The sequence below is a fragment of the Cyclopterus lumpus genome, chromosome 20, assembly GCF_009769545.1.
Source record: "Cyclopterus lumpus isolate fCycLum1 chromosome 20, fCycLum1.pri, whole genome shotgun sequence".
Taxonomy (NCBI): Eukaryota; Metazoa; Chordata; class Actinopteri; order Perciformes; family Cyclopteridae; genus Cyclopterus; species Cyclopterus lumpus.
Window position 1 is genome coordinate 15564929 of NC_046985.1, and position 20678 is coordinate 15585606.

At 43.1% G+C, this 20678-nt stretch overlaps 1 protein-coding gene across 3 annotated transcripts in view; it reads left to right on the plus strand.

Annotated features, from left to right (window-relative positions):
- LOC117749660 (partitioning defective 3 homolog) overlaps window positions 1–20678 on the plus strand; it is a 309108-nt gene that overhangs the window by 99961 nt on the left and 188469 nt on the right. For all 3 annotated transcript variants that reach the window (XM_034560341.1, XM_034560342.1, XM_034560343.1), the window contains exon 4: window positions 19368–19546. In XM_034560341.1, coding sequence (XP_034416232.1) covers window positions 19368–19546 — 179 coding nt within the window. The remainder of the gene's footprint in view (window positions 1–19367; window positions 19547–20678) is intronic.

Sequence of the window (20678 nt, forward strand, 5' to 3'; positions counted from 1 at the left end):
AAGAGCTAATGAAAGTGCTTTCCTACCTCCCCACCCACACAAACACACACTTGCGCCTGTCCCTCTCATGACCTGTAGAATGTAGGTTTAGCATTCAAGAAATATAATGACGAGATTGAAGTAAAACAAGGGGAACTGATTGCTTCCTACACACCATGTCGCTAATGGTACGTCTGTAGCAATTTTTCAGTAATAACAGTAAAGAAAAAAGTGAGGAAAGGGAGACAGGGGGCCGGGGCTTCAGCTGATCAGGCAGTCAGTCAGGTAAGGACAATGATATGTTTTGTTCAGCGGTAGTTTACAAACAAACAAGATACAATGAGATTGTATTGTTTACAGGATATGTTTGTTCCTCGGCGACTATATATAATATTCACTGATTCTCCGCCGCTTACAAGTCCCTAATTCCACTCCACTCCAGAAGTACCTTACAAGATGTATATGCGTGTAGTGAATAACAATTGTAAGAGATTAAGAGACAGACAGACAGACAGACAGACTGACTGGCAACACATACTCAGCTAGATGAACAAGACAGACAGGCGATGGTCCCTCCAGAGATGCAGATGAGCAAATTACTGGCAGCAATATTGCATATCAGACATCAAAGTGTTGCAGCGGCGCCCTTGGCAGCTGTGCTCTGAGGCAGAGAATTATGTATATTTAAAATCATCATCTTTTAGAGCCATATTGATTGTTTTTTCCCCTCCTACAACTCCCAAAGTCCCAAACTCTGCCTCTCGCTTTCTTCTTGTCCTCCACCCCTCCCTTGCCTCCGTCTTGGGAGCCCATTTTAGATTCCCATGCTAACATGTGCCGTGCAGGTCAAACTGCTAATAATTGGATTGGTGATGAGATGTAAATTACAATAATGAATGTAATTTTCCCGTAATTATATGGATGCCTCTGCTGCCTCTGCTTCTACTCACCACCAATTTCTAATTTTTCAGAAGAGAACATTTGTGAAACTTTAAAATCAACACTGGACATTAATGGCGCTTGTGCTTTGAGTTTGACTGTTTTATTCTTTGTTGCTCAAAGAGCATAGAACTGTGATCCTTTAATCTGACCCTTGGTTGATTTGATTGCCATGTGGTATGCGTCCGAACCACTCGGCTATGGGGTCTCCCATTTGAACACCTCTTTAAGGGTTAAAGTGATGGTATATACGAGTAAGGGCCTTCTTTGTTCCACCTGTGGCCAAACAGACAGGAACAAATGGAGAAGACTGGTATGGACAACAACCCAGAGCAGTGCTGAGGTCACAAGGATAGTTCTTCCATCAGGCCACACTGGAAGGCATTGTTTAAATATGGGGATAATGGTGCCCCCCTCTCATCAGTCTGATTGTGTAATGAACATGAAAAGTGACAGAAATAGTTGTGTCGGTCCTTGACTCCTTTCTTACCTCTCCACAGCTGGCAATCATAGCCTGAATTGGGTTTACATTGTTGGATTGAGCTTTTCAGAAAACTTCTAAAGTATCATGTAATCTTTAGCCTTGGCTATTGGCTTTTGATGACATCATATGTTTACGGTCCAAAGGACCGTGTGAATCATGTCCCTACACATACTTATATTTTGGAATGGGGTATTCAACAGATCACGGAATCAATGTTTTGGCATTGACTCCAGCATTGTTGTCTTCCTTCAATTTGACCTTCAGAAATTACTACATTTATTGTGATTATTACTTCACTGTTGGGGGTTTGTTCTTTTTATAGGCTCAATGGCTATTGCTCAGGATACACAATCAGAACATGGGAGCAGCTCAAGAGCAATTGACAGAGGTAAACCATATACTGACATTGATGTGAAGTGGTTTAAAAACACTCAACAGAAGATCACAGTAATTGCAACGATACTTCCATGATTGGCCCAAACAAAAATATCTACAGACACTTTTACAAATGTCAACTCCAACCAAGACAAACTCGCTCTCTGGTGCTTTTTTACGCCTAAAGTAGACCATTGTGGTGACGAATGGTCGATTCCTCCACTGACCTGGCCCTGTGGTCTTTGAATCTCCGCTCCCTTGGTCCTTGAAGCTCTGTGGTGACAGGGAAGGCCATTAGAGAGATTGCCTGTGTGTGTGGGGGGGCACCTTCGAAGAGGAGGGCATTCATATAATCAATTTGGCTTAGTGGGCTGCCACGGAGTAGGCTCCCTGCTGCCAGCCAAGGCCATATAAAAGTCACTACAGAAGAGGAGAGGCACAGTGACGCACTGACAACACACAACAGAAGTGTAGACAGTGACATGCAGGTCAGCATGATTGCCTCACCAAACTCGCCATAAGAACACAAAGCTGCTCACCTAACACATAACTTCTCGTAGACACAAGAACTAATGTCCGAGATATTGTATGGAAGTATTCCTTCAGCATTTTTTTCTTTTTGAGATCTCAATCTCAGATTTAAAGCTTAAGAAGTGGACTGCCCTCTACATCACAGGCTCTCCCATTGGGTTTGGGCGACTTTCAAAGGCAGTGATTGTCAATTATAGATAAACTACCAGGTTTAGGTTTGGAACCACATGCAGCTAGGTCTGATAGCAGGCTCTGATACTTATCATTCTCATCTGCCCTCTCTCTCTCTCTTAAGTCTCTCTGGTACAGAACTACCTCTTCAATCTCTCACTTCAGCAGTGAGCAGGTGATGCAGTGCGATCTAGGAGCTTAGATATCAGAAGAATCACAGAGTTGATAACGATGGCAGTGCGCATCTACTGATTGCTCCTGTCTGATGGTTAACCCCTCTCACGGCAGCTGTGTCTGTCTCCTTACTGCTTTTCCCTTTCATAACTTCATAACAATGTTGACCTTAGTTCTCAGTACATGAGCCAAGGCATAGGACTACATTGTTGTATAGGTGACAAGTTTAGCTTTTTTTCAAGTGTTATAGGAAATAGCAACACAATAAGCCGGGCAGTACTTGCACACTGACTTAGTTCAGAATGAATGTGCGAAGCAGTGGTTTTTCACAGGCAATGGGATTTCCAAGAAACAAGCCACGTTTCCTCAACTGGTGAGCTTAAATGTTTACTCTTTGGCTTTTGTCTTTCTTTTTTTCTTTTATATTTGGCTCCAGGAAGAGGGGTGATATAGCCTTTTTTCAGGACTCCATGTTTCTCTTTCAGGACTCCATGTTTCTCTTGAAGAGGGGTGATATAGCCTTTTTTCAGGACTCCATGTTTCTCTTGTGCTGGGACACTCTCCCTCGGCATGACAGGCCTATCCAGCAAAAAGATTTAATTAGCTCTGATTCAAACAAATTAAAAAGCAGCCCCCTGTGTTATACGTGGCTATAAAATAAAAGCACTATTGTTCCAATGGAGCTATCAAGAAGAGTTTACAATAGTTTTGACATGGGTTCAATGTGTTGCCGTGTAGGGATATAAAAGAGAGGCGGGATGTGTTTATCTCATACATCTACTCAACTCTTCCTCAACCACGATCCACAACCACTCAAACTGTGCATCGTGCCTCTCAAAGTGGCTTCGGAGTTGAGTACGCACTCTGCAGTGAGGACGTTGGGATAGCAAGCTCATCATTAGCAAAGCTGAAAGCACTTTTAAACCCACCGGCTCTCGTGAGACTCTGAACTGCCTTCCTCTACCTGAGTTAGTGGAGAGGCTATTAGTTATGTCAACTCTTAATCATACCCGCACTTGTAGTGGGAGAGATAGAGAGAGAGAGAGAGAGAGAGAGAGAGAGAGAGAGAGAGAGAGAGAGAGAGAGAGAGAGAGGGAGTGCCCAGGGTGGGTCTTTAAACTGCCGAGGTTCAGTTCACAGTCACTGGGAATATTAGTCATTAAAACACTCATTCTATCATAATAGCATCCAGGGCTTGTTATAGCTAATTATTGCATCGGCTGATACTGTTAAGTGGTGAAGACGGTGTTTTAGTCATGAAGTGTGCAGTGCTTGGAGTGGTAAAAGTCTCCACTCAGCACCGCTGGGAAGGTGCTACCAGCACTATTCCTATTATTACTTCTGCCAAGATCCCAATAAAGCCATAGCTAGACAGCTATGTGTGTGTGTGTGTGTGTGTGTGTGTGTGTGTGGACTGCTTTATTGCTTCCTGAGCTAGGCTGAGATCAATTCTGCCGGCCACACAAGGACAGCGAGGTCTCGATTGGGAGATACAGTCATTTACGCTTTGTGACATGCAGAAATAAACTCAAATGGTGGCTGGCCGTGACCCCGTGACAGGGAGCATGGGAAGGGAGCCAGAGTTTGTTTGCGCTAGACATTTAGCAGAATTATGTGTCTGCCTGTCGCCATCTGACATATGGCATTCTTGTCCTCTTCTGATGTCTCAGAGACCTCTTAATGTACAGTTTGTTTATCCTCTTTGCCAATGCTAACATATTTAGAGTGTTGACATAAATCCTATTCACAATGGCACCCCTCTGAGTGATAATGTTGTGGATGAGACTCTGCAGAGACAGGAAGTGTTTGATTGCAGAGTGGACAGAGTCATGTAAGCTTTGCTTCGTCTTGTTTTTTTTGTCAGATGAAGAAAGAGGAGATGCTCGTGGTATCTTTTTCTCACTTTGTGACCACTGAAAAGATCACAAAGCACATTTGTTGCTAGGTGACAATATTTTTATCAATAATTAAGTAACGAATTCAGAGCTTGATGTCTTCATTAGCGGTCTCTTGTGTCATTAATGAACTCTTTGTCTGTTTCTCTGTCTCAGAGTTGCTCATTCCTCCCTAGCGAAGGTGCTCCGTTAAATTCAACAGACACAGAATCCTTTAACTTGGAATCATTACACTGCTCTTATAGTTCTCTCTACTTTCCATTTCCCAATTCGACTGCTCGCTTTGGTTAGTGTCCCTCCATCTGAGCGAGGAGAACCACCAAAAGAAACTTGCTTGTAGTTTCAGTCAACATCTTTCTGGCATAACTTGTAATCAGAGCCAGTTTTTCTGAGGTGCAATTATTTAACATAAAAACAATTATTAAGAAATGTACCGGTACTGCACATCAGAAATTCAAACAAAAATAATATGAAAAAGGATTAAAGCAGTCTAAGACCATGTTCGACGATGCTCAAGCAAAAAGTGTTTTAAACTGAAAATCCATGTCTCAGTCTGTCATTGGCTGGTGAGAGTTTACATTGTGAATGACATGTCAAATGAGGGTCAAATTGGCCAAGGGCATTGCCTCCTGGTCTCAGGACGATAAGTCCTCAAAGGGTAGGGAGTGTTTAGCATCTCTTTGTGTCCAGGCTCTTCATCCCAGTGGACCTGCAAACAACCCCCCCATTACTCCTCCACCCTGTTCATTAGTCCCTTTGTACGAGGCCTCCACCCTTCTCTCGCTCCTGCACCCATCTGCTACATTGTCTTCCACGGGGAGGTCACCTGTGAAGTTTGCCTGCTTCAAAGCACATGTGAGGGAAGCACTCAGAGGCATGTGCAGCCACATGTGGCTGGAAACACACACACACCCACACACACACCTAATGCATGCAGACAGGGATTCATACACATACAAATGCGTGTATGCAACAGAGGAGCATTGTCGGGTGAACCCAAGAGACGTCACGCATTAATTGTTTTCATTATTAAAGATGCATGCGTTCGCAAATGAGCACCCACACACAGAAATACACACATGTTGGCTTCTATGACATCGACTCCTATCCAGCCATAATATATGACCTAGAATTGTTGAAGTCTCACCTTTTTCAGTTTGTCGGTATGGTGTATCAGCAACATATCATTACATTAATATCCAACATATTTGCTTGAGGGAAATTATTCAAACGAGTTGATTTACACTGGCAACCGTTGAGATGATCTCACAGCATTGGCACAGGATTCTTTATGCCGCACTCGCCACACAATGAATGATTGTGACATCATATAGCTTGCTAATGAGAGAGAGAGAGAGAGAGATGCTTCTCCTCTCTCCTGTTTTTCATCAGATCCAAAAGATACAATCCACCCCAAAGCCGAGTGGAAATCCCAGAACACTCCAATACCACATTCCTAATTCCCCACAAACATGATCGTTCTCAGAGTACTTACTTTGGCTCGCAATCGCAGCTTTGATCAAATCAAAACATGCACTGTGCTTGATTTATTGTTTCTTCTCATTGAATGGTCTCTGTCAGCCATTTTGACATTAAGAAACTAATTAATTTGACAGTGTGCAGCGACTACTCGGCAGGCTTCCTCCATGCTGCTGAAACCACATGTTGGGATATTGAACTGAAGTTCTGGGTCTGGAAAAATCATCTATAACTATAAATTATTGATATGTGTTGAGATGCTTTCAATGTCCAATAGGAAGCAGCAGAAACACATTAATGAAAATAAAAAAAAACATGATTAACTTCACCACTGCAATAAACTCCATAATAATCAGATATTGTGTGGGTAGACTTGTTGTGTTTGTCATGGCATCACGTTTGTATTAACAGCAATACCACTTTTAAAGTTACATAATGTGTTTATGTAACTTTGTAAATGCTGTTCATTCTGTACACATGACATCTATTGCATCTGTCCATCCGGGGAGAGGGATCCTCCTCTGTTGCTCTCCTGAAGGTTTCTTCCCTTTTTTCCCTGTGAAAGGTTATTTTTGGGGAGTTTTTCCTGATTCGATGTGAGGTCCTGGGACAGGGATGTCGTATGTGTACAGATTGTAAAGCCCTCTGAGGCAAATTTGTAATTTGTGATATTGGGCTATACAAAATAAACTGAATTGAATTGAATTGAATTTATTGATCTCCACGAGGGACGTTCCCTCTCATTTTCAACCCTCTACATGGACTCGTACCACTCAGCTAAAGGAAGACACCCTGGAGCTGGTCTGTTTTTTAGTTTCCGACTTTGGCAGAGCAGATGCAGGTTGACAAGAGGGGTTGAATTTCCTCGCCACTTTCTAAAGCCTGCCGGCCCAAATTGTCTTTGTCGTGTGGAATTCAGTAGAGTAGCAGAGATCAAACCCACAACTGGCTAACTCGTAGTGCCTCCCGAGTGAGGCTTGTGAATATTGTCAGCTTAGCTCAGTGGTAGAGCTTTTGACTGTAGATCAGATGATCCCCATCTCATTTTAGGGCAGGGTGAACTGCGTTCAAGTTGCACTGTCAGCAAGCTAACACCTTGCTGAATCGTCACTGATTCGGACACCTATTGCACTGTTTTACTTTAATCCTTTCCTTCCTTGTATTTTGTAGCTTGAAACGGATCCACCATGCCAGCAGTACCAATTCTGAATATGTTAACCTGTTTACATGCTTAATGCAACTTGTTACATTATAAACTGTGGGACTGAAGTTTGTTAAATGGCTCCATCTCTAATGGACTTCCTCACAAGTATACAGCGGTTTTTTTACACCTAATTTGCACAGATACATTTAGTAGGAAACAGCATGCTGCTTGGATTATGTTTTCTATTAACATAATGAGGAATTGTGTTTAATTAACTAATCTGTCAAATTGCCAAAACAGTTGGTTCTGAATGTTTCATTAAACGTTCACTGACAATGTATTGAATTTGTTTTCCTCCAGAGTATTCATACAGTACACTACAGTATCACAACTACAGCTAAACTTCCGTACAGTTTACTCATTGGCAGAACTTGGTTGAGGTTGGGGGAAGATCATGTCCAAGGTGCATGAGACTCAACATAATTGAACATTTAATCAAAATCACTCTTTCACTAACCTTATCCAAAGTGCTTTTGTTTCCCAAACCAAACTACACAAGGTACTCGGAGTATAAACCACAGCCCTCTGTGTCTAACAACCAACATCCTTGACTTTGGTGCAGCACAAATTTAATTCACTCCCAAAAAAACATTGCCTGCTGTGAACATAATCTAAGCAGCAATTACATGTACCACCCCAATGTAATTGGGAAAACAATTAAGTAGTATGTAAACAGAGTTTCTAGGAGACAGGGTTGCCTCTTGTGCCTCCATTTATTGCCTTCACTCACTTATTTTAAGTAACTCCTGACAAGAGTCAATTAAAAAAAAAAACCACTTACCTGCTAGTTTACATCTAAAGGAAAAAGTTACCAGTGTGACACTTTGAACTGAGACAAACTCAGTGCTATGGTTGGTTGGTGCCTCCAAGATAAATAAAAAAGTCACAAATGGGTCAAGAAATGAAAAAGCAAACTTCTCTCCCAGCATAACGGCACAATTTGAGAGAGCCTTATACATTCTTCAACGTTTTTTTTTTTTTTCCAATGGAAATATGTGTGTGTCCGGACCACACATATTTAATAAGAACCCGACAAAAGAAGTTCACACTTCTCAGCACATGATCAGGGCTTCAGTACTTCAGGTGCAGCTGCAAAGTTGTGCTGAAAAGTTACTCGGACATTTCATCATTCCATCCTCCTCACTGTGGGGTCAGGTTGTGCCACGAGCAATCCAAACTTTGTACCTCAGTGGACACCTTTCACTGCCATCATCCACAAATGCAAGAAAGTTGCACTGGCGGCCCGTTGCCCACTTCTCCTGTTCTGACGTGTGAGGCGATCTCTTTTTGTTGCCATGACACAATCCAGCTAATCCCCTGTGTAATCCAAGCTAGTGGTATGTGATGTAAAAAGCAGCACAGAGCGACTATTGCAGGGATTCTTGCCTATAAAACCACCACTTTCTCTCAATGTCCCGGCATTATTCTTGGACACGCTGTCATTATCAGTGAGACCAAAGAAAAGTCTCCCTACTCGCGATACCACCTCGTTCAATTACTGCGTTATTCCTACCAAGGGGCGCTTTCAGGAAAAGTTCGATTTTTGTAAACTCCTGCTTCCGTGTCATCATCCCCTGCCTTGAATCTCAATGAAACCTCATGCGCTTTCATAACTGCGCGACTGATCCGAGCGATGCACATCCAGTCTGCACATCCCAATACCATCTGTATCCTAACATCCTGTATTCTAAAACCGTATAATAAAACTTCTTCCCATAGTGCCGAGCAGTGCGTGGCCGTCTGCGTTCTTCTCTTCTGTTTTTGCCTTTGTCGCTCTGCCCTGCGTTATGGAAGGAATGCTTCTCTGATATGTTTTGACGTGTTGCATGTAAACTACTCTGACCTCATACGTGCTGTTTTTGTGCGTGTTGTATCGGAGCAGGAATAGATTTGTGTGTGTTTCCCAGCAGGCAGCTTCTAACCAGAAAGGTCTCCGTCCATTAAACGGCGCATGCCTCACACCAGCGCCCATATCGCTGCTCCGGCAGCACTCGTCTCATCTCGCACACCAAACAGCTTTCGCTTTTCTCCCAATAAATCATGAAAGCGTCCCTGGAAAAAAGTCCCGGAGTCTGGCGGAAGTTTGCATTCGTCATCTTCGCTGAACGGAGCAGCTGAAGCGAGGATGCTTTTGTTCAGAGCAGAAGAGAGAAGTTATTCTCGTGGCTGAAATGCTTGCGATATGGATTTTGTGTACGTGCCGTCTGGAACCTGCCGCGTGAATGAGTTCCCGTGCGTCAGATGCCGCCTGACCTGCCAGAAACTGGAATCCATTCACTCACTCATCAGCCTCTCGGTTCCCTCTCACACTTCGGCTGTGACAATTAAATCTGTGACAATTTAGTGATCCAGCAGCTTCTCTGCAAACACACGGTTGCCCACTGTGGAAAATCGAGTGTGGAGGCTGATATAAGCTGTTAGTCTTGTCAGCAAGGATTTGGTCTCCGTATCGCTATTGTAGCAAAGTGTCATAATCACTGTAATTATTATAAATTGCTGTTTACATGCTATACATTGCACCTGTAATAAGTGGTATTATATTAATGGGAGTACATCTTTTTACATTTATACTGAAATGGCAACAACTTTTTTTAGGAAAAAACAACAGCATTAGCGGCTACTAACAAACCGCATGCAAATATCGAATCAAATTGTCAGCGGTTGAGTTGCATTGTGGGAAGAATAACCTGCTGGATAAAAAAGACTTGATTTTATCGATTTTAATCCTTTTTTCCCCTTTTTTTTCATTGTGAGTCTGATAATGTTGCAGGAATGCAACTATGAAGATTACTCTTTTAATGTATGCTTTACCCTTGTTTTGTGAAACAAGGGTAAAGCATACAAGGCCAATACCCAGAGTTTTGTTGTGTAGCCACTGATGGACAACGTGTTGATGTTGGGTGAGAAGACGTTTTGGGAGAAGTCTTCATTTATCTCAGAAGTGTCAGATTGTCAAACATGTTCGGCAAACCAAACCGAATCCTATAATGTATCAAGCTTCGGTCGCCTTGACCGTGCCTCCAGCTTTCCTCGCTCCTGGCGGGCTGATGACATTTTCACAGCGGTGGTTTTAATCATGAGTGACTTGGCCACATATCAGCCTGAGTGAGATTTATGGCCCCTTTTCTCCCAGAGCCTGTACCTCCGGACCGGCCTTAATGGAGAAACACACAAAATGGTGTTTACACGGAAGGTGCTGCTGCGGACCTGTTTCTAGGCCCCGCTGAGGGTTGTTTGGTTTGCTGATTAGCAACTCCCTGAGGGCCCGGGTGAGTCTGGTCTAAGTCAGGTTAGTTAGAGTTGGGGCTGCAGATAACCATTGTTTCATTTTCAGGGAATGGATATGACTTGATGAAATAGCAAACTAAGGAATTCACTATGCTACTTTTGTAAAAGTCAGTAAATGGAAAAATCAGTATACACCAGAGTGGACGTAGTCGTTGGGACTTCACCCATTGGTTTGTGGGTTGCCGTTTGGAAACCTTGAGTTAGGCGTTTTGGACATCGACGTCTTGGTTTTTGAACAGAAGTGCTCATATTTGGGATGCAGAGGACATAATGCAAGTTTAAGACACTTCATCATTTGGTTTCACTTTTCAGAACCGGCGGTTGCATCTGAGTGAAAAGTTACCGGATTCAAAGCCGCAGTGGAGCCAAACTTTGTTTCCGAACCGTTTTGGGCGCAGAGCATCACCTGACCCCGAATGTTCATTCATTGTTCAACAGCCCATAGAAATTAGAGAGTCAGGAGCATGTATACACGAAAGCATGAACATGTTTACGTGCATGTGTTTGCACTGGTTCATTTGTGCGCGCATGCAAACAGATAAACACACCCACTGTATTGCTCTCTGGGGTTTCAGCATGAGCGGAGCCTCGACCTAGATGAGTCAGGTTTGATTTGAGGAGTGAACTCCAGTCCTCCCTTCCTCTCTGAGATCTTCATTGTCTGGGGAAACAGTCTACCAGCAGCACACGCACACCACACACGCACACACACACACACACACACACACACACACACACACACACACACACACACACACACACTTGTGTTGTTGAAGTGTCTAGGTGTCTGCTGCTGGAGGCCTCATCTCTGAGGACTTTAGGGAGTCTGACATCCTCTCCATTGTCTCTCCATGTTGTGTTTCTGTCAGGAGAAAAGGATCAGTCTCCGTCTCTCTGTTTCTTGCTCATAGTGAAAACAGGACACTTGTCTCAGCAACCTGGTGTGAATGCAGCTCTCTCGTGTTTTTACTCAGGGACCCAAAACCCAAACAAATGCGATTGACATATGAAGCTTGTCATTGAGACGGGGGCTGATTCCAAACTGGGAAGACCTTCCAGGATACATGTTCACATCCCTATTTAATGGTCAAATAATCGGAGTTAACTTTATGAAACATTAATTAGTGAAATGGTTCAAAAGTCTTTCTGGAAAAAAAATAGTGATACATTTTGAGTCCATTCACCTTTACAGTTGAACATATAGGAGAAGATTGAAGAGATGGCTATAACTGCCGAAGCTCACCCTTAAACTGCTCATTTTGAAGAGATGACCCCGATATGGAGTTATGGCACAACGACGTATGAGTTCAACCATCCAAAGAAGTGGAGAGGCTTTCCTTCAGAGGCTTCACCTTTAGAACCTGTACACAATGCCGCGGCTTGTTTGGATCTGTCTACAAACATGTCATTTTGTGCATGAACCAGCTGAGCGGTGCACTGGGGTACGTCAATAGAAAGTAGACAAACTAGCAACATACTACTGGACCTATTTTATCAGTACAGATTTGTCGCATTTTAATGCAGTTTGCTAATGGAAGTGTGTTCAGAGTGTGGTTTCTGAGGTTTGGGTGTAGAATGAAAGTATAAGACTAGGGGGTGGGGGGGGGGGCTACCAGTTACTAGTACTATTTACTGTTACTTTCAGAAAAGCAATAATAAACTTAGAACAGAGGAAAGAAAAAAAGAAAAACAATTATTTGTATTCACACGTGGAAATATTCATGAAAGCTGAAACGTACAAGTCTGCACGCACACAAATGTACAACATACATTCGAATAGAAGCAGACACACACACCACACCACACACACACACACACACAGACCACACACACCACACACACACATACACACACACACACAGAGACACGCTGTATAGATTGTGGGCACTTAACTCCAAAGCCAAGTAGGGTTTTGTTTCATAACTGCCCCTTTGTTTTCAAGTGGCTTTTCCATCCATCCATCTATTGGATTTCATCTTTTGCTCTCAGTAAAGGTCAACAGTTAATGCTTATTCAAGTTTGCCTCCTCTCAGTCTCTGACGCTGCATCAGATTAGAGTTTGCTAAACACGCCACAGAAGCACTCCGAGTGGTGCTCTCTCTCGACCCTGTCTGGCCTTCGGTTGACCAGCGTCCTATTTAAGTCTTCTACATTTTTCATCTTCAGTCCTAGTTCCCACCGCTGCAGAACTGTCTTGCTGCCCCCCCCAAAAAAATTAAATGTTTTGTTCCCCCGTGGATGCTTCAGGTCAGGGTGTATTCAGTGGAAATCCCCTTTGCTGCACACAAGGACATCAATATGTAGTCAGTGGTTGGAGAAGAGAGTTATAAATGGCTCAGTGCCAATCATTTTATTCAGACATTGAACTGGCCCAGGCTTGAGGTATTCAAAGAAGCCAAGAAAAAAAACACAGCTTTTTAGACATTTCATGAAGCCACGGTTGCCTGGCATTTATATTTAAATCAGTTCGCTGTGAAAGCATGGACTCAGCGTACGCCAGGGCCACAGGGCCTCAAGAGGAAAATACCCAGTTCAGCCACCAGAAAGCCTTCATCCTTGTATTTAAATACTTTATTTATTCCATAACCTCTCCCTCTGCAGGAAAATACCATTCATGCATTTGTGACGTTCTACTCCATAATGTATAAGTGTACCTTTTCTTTTCCTGAACCCACCTCTCATTTGCTGATTAAAGGGTAAATCCACATGGAAGCACATGTAGCCACGCCCCAAAGAGTGTGTGCAATAGCAGGTGATTTCCATTTGACAGCTGCTGACGAACACCTGCTGCAACACCGTGTGGTCAAAAGTTTGGTCAATAGAATCAGTGGAATTGGAGCAAATGAGGTTCCAGTAAAGGAAAAGTAAGAATCACAGCAACACTGAATCTTCTCCCGCAGATATTTCCTTGTGTTGATTGTTAAATGTCAGCACAAAAATAGAAAGTCTAAAAAAAATTCAAAGAAACCGACTCTGAAACCTCATGTTGTTTTTGTTAAACAATATTGAATGCATGAGAGTTTCCACGTTGCTTGGTTTGAGTACGTCAGTGCTGGACACTAAATCAAGTAAAACATAAAATGTTAAGAAATCCATGATTCCTCTCTGCTTATATGTAAAGTCAAGTTGGCCAACCAGTCTTAACTATCCTCTTGGCATTATTTGGGGAGGAAAAAAAAGAATACATCAAGACTGTTTTGCTTCAAATAATAATAATAATAGTAATAATAATTTTTATTATATAATGGTCATAATAAACACCTGGATACGCCAGAATACATCAAGCATTTTTTTGGCTTGTATTTCTTGGTATCATCATAATAATATTATAACAACAATTATAATAACATAATCCTTGTTAGCAGGGAGGAATATCCTCACAGGTGTTTGCCTTTCTTTATATCTCTGTGAGGTCATTTGATGATCATAAAAATAGAAATACGAGAGAACCGACACACACACACACACACACACAGTCCAGTCTCTGCGTGTCCTCTCTGTGACCTTATCAGTATGCTGAGTCATTAGCTCCATTACCTTGAGTTGGCAGCCAGTCAGGAGGAAGTGCCACCCCCTTTCCTCTCCAGGTACAGTAAAGGACCCTCTCCATTTACTTTACACCATCTCAGTGATTGGAAACTTCCACAGCTAATACATTAGAGCTGACCCCCATGTTGGAAGTTGATTTGGCTGCGTTTGTAGCGCCAATTGAGGGAAAAGTGGGAAAGTGTTGTAACGGTAGAAGTCCCCGTTCTGCAGCTCGGTGTTGTTTATGACCGACGAGAGAGATGACTGTAAAAAGGAGAGTTTTTATGTGCCGTGAGTTTATGAGTGGACAAGTAAACACCAAGCAACTTCTTCTAAAGTTCAGATAAAGTGTTCTTTCTGTAGATTCATCTCATTCGACCAGCTTATAAAACTTCAGGAGGTATAAAACAGACAGGGTGTTGGATTGGTTTTTCCCAACAAATTAGAGTAGCCAATGCAAACACTGAATCATGTTTCCTTTCATACCTGTAAGACCTAGAGCGCTGAAACGCCCTCACGTAACAGCTGGTTGCAAAAGTTGCAATACAAAGTTATTCATGGGTTGATTTTCATAATGCTGATGTCGCCTTTTTTTTTTTGCCAGTGAAGAGGGCATATGGTGCTGGTAATAATTGCAACTTTAGGGTGAAGTGAACAATAGATGATTGACAGTTATCTCTCAAAACCACACATCAAGCCAAGCCAACATCTTAAATAACCTTTCTAAATAGGAGTTTTCATGGTTTCCACATGGCAATGCATTGTTTTATGCATACCTTATAATTGGGATTATTGCAAATACCAAAAGTACATACTTTTAGGGGTGTCAATATATAGCAGTATCAAAGATGATGCTTTCATAGCACACCTCTGATATTATTGTGGAAATAGCAACAGCGCCTTTGTACTGTGATGGTTACAGACTCTGTCTCCATGTCCCTACATTCGTATTTAGAACGTGACCCATTTGCCAAAAGGGAAGAACAAATGAACGCAGAGTAAACAAAGGTGAAGATGATTTTGTTTTTATTTTACACATTTTCTAGCGATATTCCGATATTGCTTTTCCTGTCTGCACCTCTTGTCGAAGTGTCTTTGAGCGAGGCCCTGGAGCCAAAGTTGCTCCTCAGGTGCTTTAGCTGAAACCTCTCCGAACACTTAGGAAGGGTTAACGCAGTTGTGATGATAAAAGGGATTATTTTTGTTATCTTTTTAAACCACCCGTCCCAGAAATGTGAACTGCTCCCACTTCAACCTGTGTTGCAGGACCCTCCAGCAACAACAGCGGTGAAAATCAGTAGCTGTGCTGTAAACTGTAGTCGGGTCCAGAATCGAGTATGTGGACAGATTCTTCAAACTAAATGACTTTAATATTGACTTTTGCGCTGTGTATATATAGCAGTGCTTTTATCCACGGCGATTCATCCCAGCTAATATATTTCTCCCCCAAACAAGGTGAGAGGGAAAGATAAATAAAGGACAAAGCAATACGAGGTAATAGCCCCTGGAGAGTCTGACCTCTCCCTGTGGTGAATTGTGGTGTGTGTACATCTCTATGACCCTGCACCCTGGCCATAATCCCTCACTACAGGGGCTGGATTAGGGCCTCGTTTTATTAGCCAAGGCCCCTTCCCCCCCTAACGGCCTCGCTCCCTCTGCAGCCTGGATCGATGGCTGGCTCGGTCTGAAGTGGCGGTGCTGGTTATTAAACGTGGGACCAACCAAGCCCTTCGGACTGCCGGGATAATCCCATCACAAATTAAGTAGAGGAAAATTGTTCAGGGAGAACGGGGAGGGGGAGAGCATCTTCATATTGTGACCTTCGAAACCGAAACCAGCACACACGCCTTAACAGCTCTCCTATTTATCCTTTGTTAATCTGTGAGGATTTTAATAAAGGCAAGACCTCACTGTATGGGAGTATGCTCCTCTCGTTAATGTTAATGCTTCCATCTTTATCTGCTGCATTTGAATTTAATTCCCTTTTTTTAGTGTGAATCTTCGGTGCCGTCTAAACTTGGTTTTAAATGATAATAAAGTGATTAGTCCCCTCACAATGGACGTTTCAGTCTGTGAGCATCTGGAAACAATCGCGTTGCATAAAGAGGGATCGATGCTGACATGGTTTAAATAGACCAAGATAAACGTCCAGTAAGAGCTGAGCTTTGAGGTATTCTGGGAAATACACCAAGGCTTTTAATCCACATCAAGAATTGTGATCAGCGCGAAATCGCTGGCGGTTTGTTACACACACACACACACACACACACACACAAACACAAAAAACAAAGCTTTATTATAAATGTTATATAAAATAAAGCCTCATTCTGAGGTAGAAGACAGTATGGAGATTTAAAGTTTCGAATTTAAACAATTTACCGAGCATCTGCATTTTTTATTTATTTATCTATCCCAGACTTTGTGTCATATTTCCAGTTTCCCCCCTGTCTTCATGGTTCTCCCTCTCACTCGCTGTCTTTCTGTGTGTGTGTCATCTCTAAGCCTGTCATGTAGGATAATACTGGACCTTAATTATCCCCGCTGTCTGAGGTGAACGTCATTAGAGCCCTGAACTGGATGTGAACCAGCCGTTACAGAGAGGGGGCAAAGTCTATTAAATGGCATTATTGAATCTTCAACCTAATTTAAGAGTAAACGCACAGTGACTGGCCATCTGGCTGCTAGCTGTGCTTTCTTTACTCAATTTCCAACCTCCTTTGAGGAATCCTACAGACAAGGGCCAGAATAAATGAAACACATTTGTAACCGAGTAATGCAGAATTTATTAAAGCTGCTGGTGAGTTTTGCTGGCCTGGGCAATGGCAGCAGAGTGGTTTGGTTAGGGGGAAGATCAAACTTTTACTTTTAACAGAGTGTTGGAAACGCTACTTTGAAAGTGTGGTTTTACAAGCTACCTGTTGCGGTACGAGATCTCCTAACCCTCATGATGAATAGAGTTTTATTAACTCAAGTAGCTTCGGAAAAGTAGTTTCGCCAACTCCACTTTTTTGTTGCAGAGAAAGTTCCTTGGCGGTTCCAGATGTCACATGCATAATAAATCCCTCAGAAATCACAATGGAAGAAGGGGGCGGGGGGGGAGGGGGCAACAGCTCTTTTTGACTCAAACAGGATAACGGTGCAAATGATTCCGCATTGGCATCAGCCATACTGGGAATATTGGAGACTGAGACGTTGTCAGACTCAGCAGTAAAGTTGGCAGCAATAGGAAAGGTTTTTATAACATCCAGCTTTGATTTAATGACGGGCAATATTTAGCATTTATAATAATAATAATAATAATTCATTTATATAGTGCTTTTTAAGGTACTCAAAGACACTCTACATGTTAAATTCATACACCGTAGACACAGCTACGGGGAGCAATGCAGGGTTAAGTGGGATTGAACCGCCAACCCCCTGATTGAAAGATGGACCTGATAACCACTGACCCACAGTCGCCCCACAGTCGCCCCACAGTCGCCCCACAGTCGCCCCACAGTCGCCCCACAGTCGCCCCACAGTCGCCCCACAGTCGCCCCACAGTCGCCCCACAGTCGCCCCACAGTCGCCCCAAACTAAATAATGTCAAATGTGTACTGTGAAATCGTGAAAGAACTGACTGGATTGCTGAGCTCTGCTGAATGTTCTGCTTGTGTCTCCATCCCGCTACATAAAGGGACGTTCCTGCACATCTACTGATAGCTGGCACTCGGCGCAACCTGTGAGATGAAAAATGTATTTCCAAGATACTGCGCATGCTGTGTCTGAGGCCACATAAATATACAAAACAATCTTAAACAGTCACCCTTATTGTTTGCGGACGCAGTGTTGTACTTAAACTGCACTGACTGCTACAAGTCAGGTTAATAGTAATGATAGCCATAGATCAAACTGAGATAAATACCTTGTAGATCTCAGCAACCACACCTTACAGGAGATGGAGGGACCGGAGTGACTCAACCTTTAAGCAAACGACAGACCTCCTTATTATCAGGTATAGGAGGATTAGAAAGCAGGAGTGAAATAAGTAGTAATGAAGGAGGGGAGGATGGATGTTTTATCAATATATATGAGCAAGTACAGGTCAAGGACATGGGAGAAGGTCAAGAGAGACGCTTCTTGAAAAGACTCTTGACTCCCGGATTTTCCTGTCTGCAGAATAAAGGCGACTGACAAACACGTTGTTGATCTTATTTTGGGGATTCAGTCACATAATTATACTGCCTTCATTGCGGTTACCCGGCAGGCGGGAGCGACACACGATTACAGTCGCATTCAAGCCTCCCAAGTCTTGTCACAGAGCCGCGGCGGGCGTAAGCCGTGATTTTGAATGCGTCGCTCCCGCCACTAAGACGTGTCTCTGGTGTATCAGATGGAAGCTTAGCACCGGCATATGCTCGCTGCCATGATCCCCGATGGATGACAGGTGGTTACCCAACTATTTGAATAATCACGGGTGCCGTGCGCAGGCTGCTAGAGCGTCATAAACAAATCCTTATGGCCTTTTGGGAAAATCCAGATGATTCATACCACGGCTCACGTATATACTTCCAGTGTAACAGACATCGGCAGGATTTCTCCCTCAATGTTTCAGTTGGAGTGGAAAGCGTAGAGCAGACGTCATTCCTTCTACTTGTTCTGGCAGCTCTGATCAAATACGTGAACTTGACACCGAGCTTTAGTTGCACTTGGATCAATGTGGCAGCTGCAACATGAACCAGCGTTTCCTGTGCAGTTTCTTCTCCATGTTTGATGGCAGGGGCAATTTGGGTTGGGAGACCCGGTTTCAATTCCGGGAAACTTTCCAGAATCAACTTCAGTCATTCGTGCAGTGTGTAAAAGGACCCTTATCTTGAGTCGGATCATGATATGTGAGCAATTGTAATTTTTATTTTTCAGGTGGCTAGGTCGGGGTACATCATTTTCTCTCATATTTACGTTTTTTAAAGCTGTGAATATTTCCGCCCAAAACTATATTTACAGTATATTGATGTCACTTTTGGAAGACTAAAGCCAAGCCAAGCCTCCCATAGTTGAGTTATACAATGTTTCCCTTTGGGCTGAATAGACCTTCTATGGAAAGAAAAGTACTTATAATCACCACTTCCCATGTCTCAGCAGACATATAGTGAAGTCGAGGGGGTACTGTAGGGGTCTATGGTTACCACACAGCAGAAATGTGCCACAGGAATCCTTGAGTTGGAAAGTAATCTACTCATTATGCGATTAACGCAGGTTTAATGTTGCTGTAACACTGTTCCTCACCGCGTCCCCTATCTTTTCTTTCCACCCTCCTTGTGCTCCACTTTCCCCTCCACAGACATGCCTCTCCATGTGCGTCGCAGCAGTGATCCCTCCTTGGCCGGCCTTCCTCTGGGCGAAGTCCCGGTCGGTCCAGAGGAACCTTCCAGAAAGAACCCAACTCGCCGGTCCACAACGGCTGGCTTCCAAAAGCACAACCCCAAACCAAACACAAGCACGGGCAGCCTGGAACAAAAGGTATATATGAATATGGTCTTCAAACGCTTGGTAAGCTTGACTTAACCACTATACCTCAGAAATACTACTTACTACAATAATGTATGTCAGAAATGCTAACGAGAATCTAAACAGGGTGGAAACTCAACAGAGAAAAAAACACCTCTGTCAAGTATTTTATCCCACTTCAAACAGCATCTTGCCCTGAAGTTATTTTCCACAGTGCTGCAGATATAATGGAGCTGCATCAATTATAATGTCAGTGATATGGGCTCTGAAAACCTGCAACCTCCAGCAGTGTCTCTGTTTTTAACTTCCCCTCATTTTCATTCAGTCTCTCCTCTGCACCCCAAATCAAAGAAGTACACCTGCGCTGCCCTGCTCACAGATATCCAGCGGAGCCATTGATAGTCTTCAACTGAAACTCGCTCCTTCATCCCTTGTTGTGTTAAATAAAAAGAAGAAGAAAGAAAAGTGTTAAACACTTTCCCTTTATTCCAAACTCCCCGTTCTCAGTCTTTTTAAGCCTCTGATTATAAAAAAAAAAAAAGAAGAACAAAAAAGCGTAGCTCAGGTAAACCCCCCCACGGCTTCTGAAACAGAAGTGAAGCCAATTAACTCGTCAAAATGGCTGCCCCCGACGTGGTGCTGCCAGACCTTTACGTCTTGCTGAGAGAGAGATACCTTCCTGAGGTAAAACAAAGGGGAGACGATTGAGTGCTTGGAACGTGACACAGCAAACCTCCACGTGATTAGTGTTTCTGGAAGCATTGTCTGATAATCCTATTGAAAGACACTTTAGTTGTCAGAGCCTCTAACAGTGTAATGGCACACTCTCCAGCGGAGGGCGGAGAAAAGAAAAAGGTTGAGGTGAAACGGTTATCAGGCCTTTCATTTTGTCTGGGGGGGCTTCTTTTCTGGCCCATCGTACTCGGAGAAAATATGTTCAAACATTTGTTTGTCAGTTTAAGCCTGTGTGCTCAAGAATAAAGAACAAAAAATCTAAAAGCAACAGAACAGGGATGTAAATAGATGTGACTCTTTCCTGCTGCGGGGCTTCCACTCGTGTGTGCCCTCTTCAGGATATCGATGTTTGGTATAACGTTTCGCTGTGGGACAAGCAGGGTTTGAGTTACACAGGATTTCATTTAAG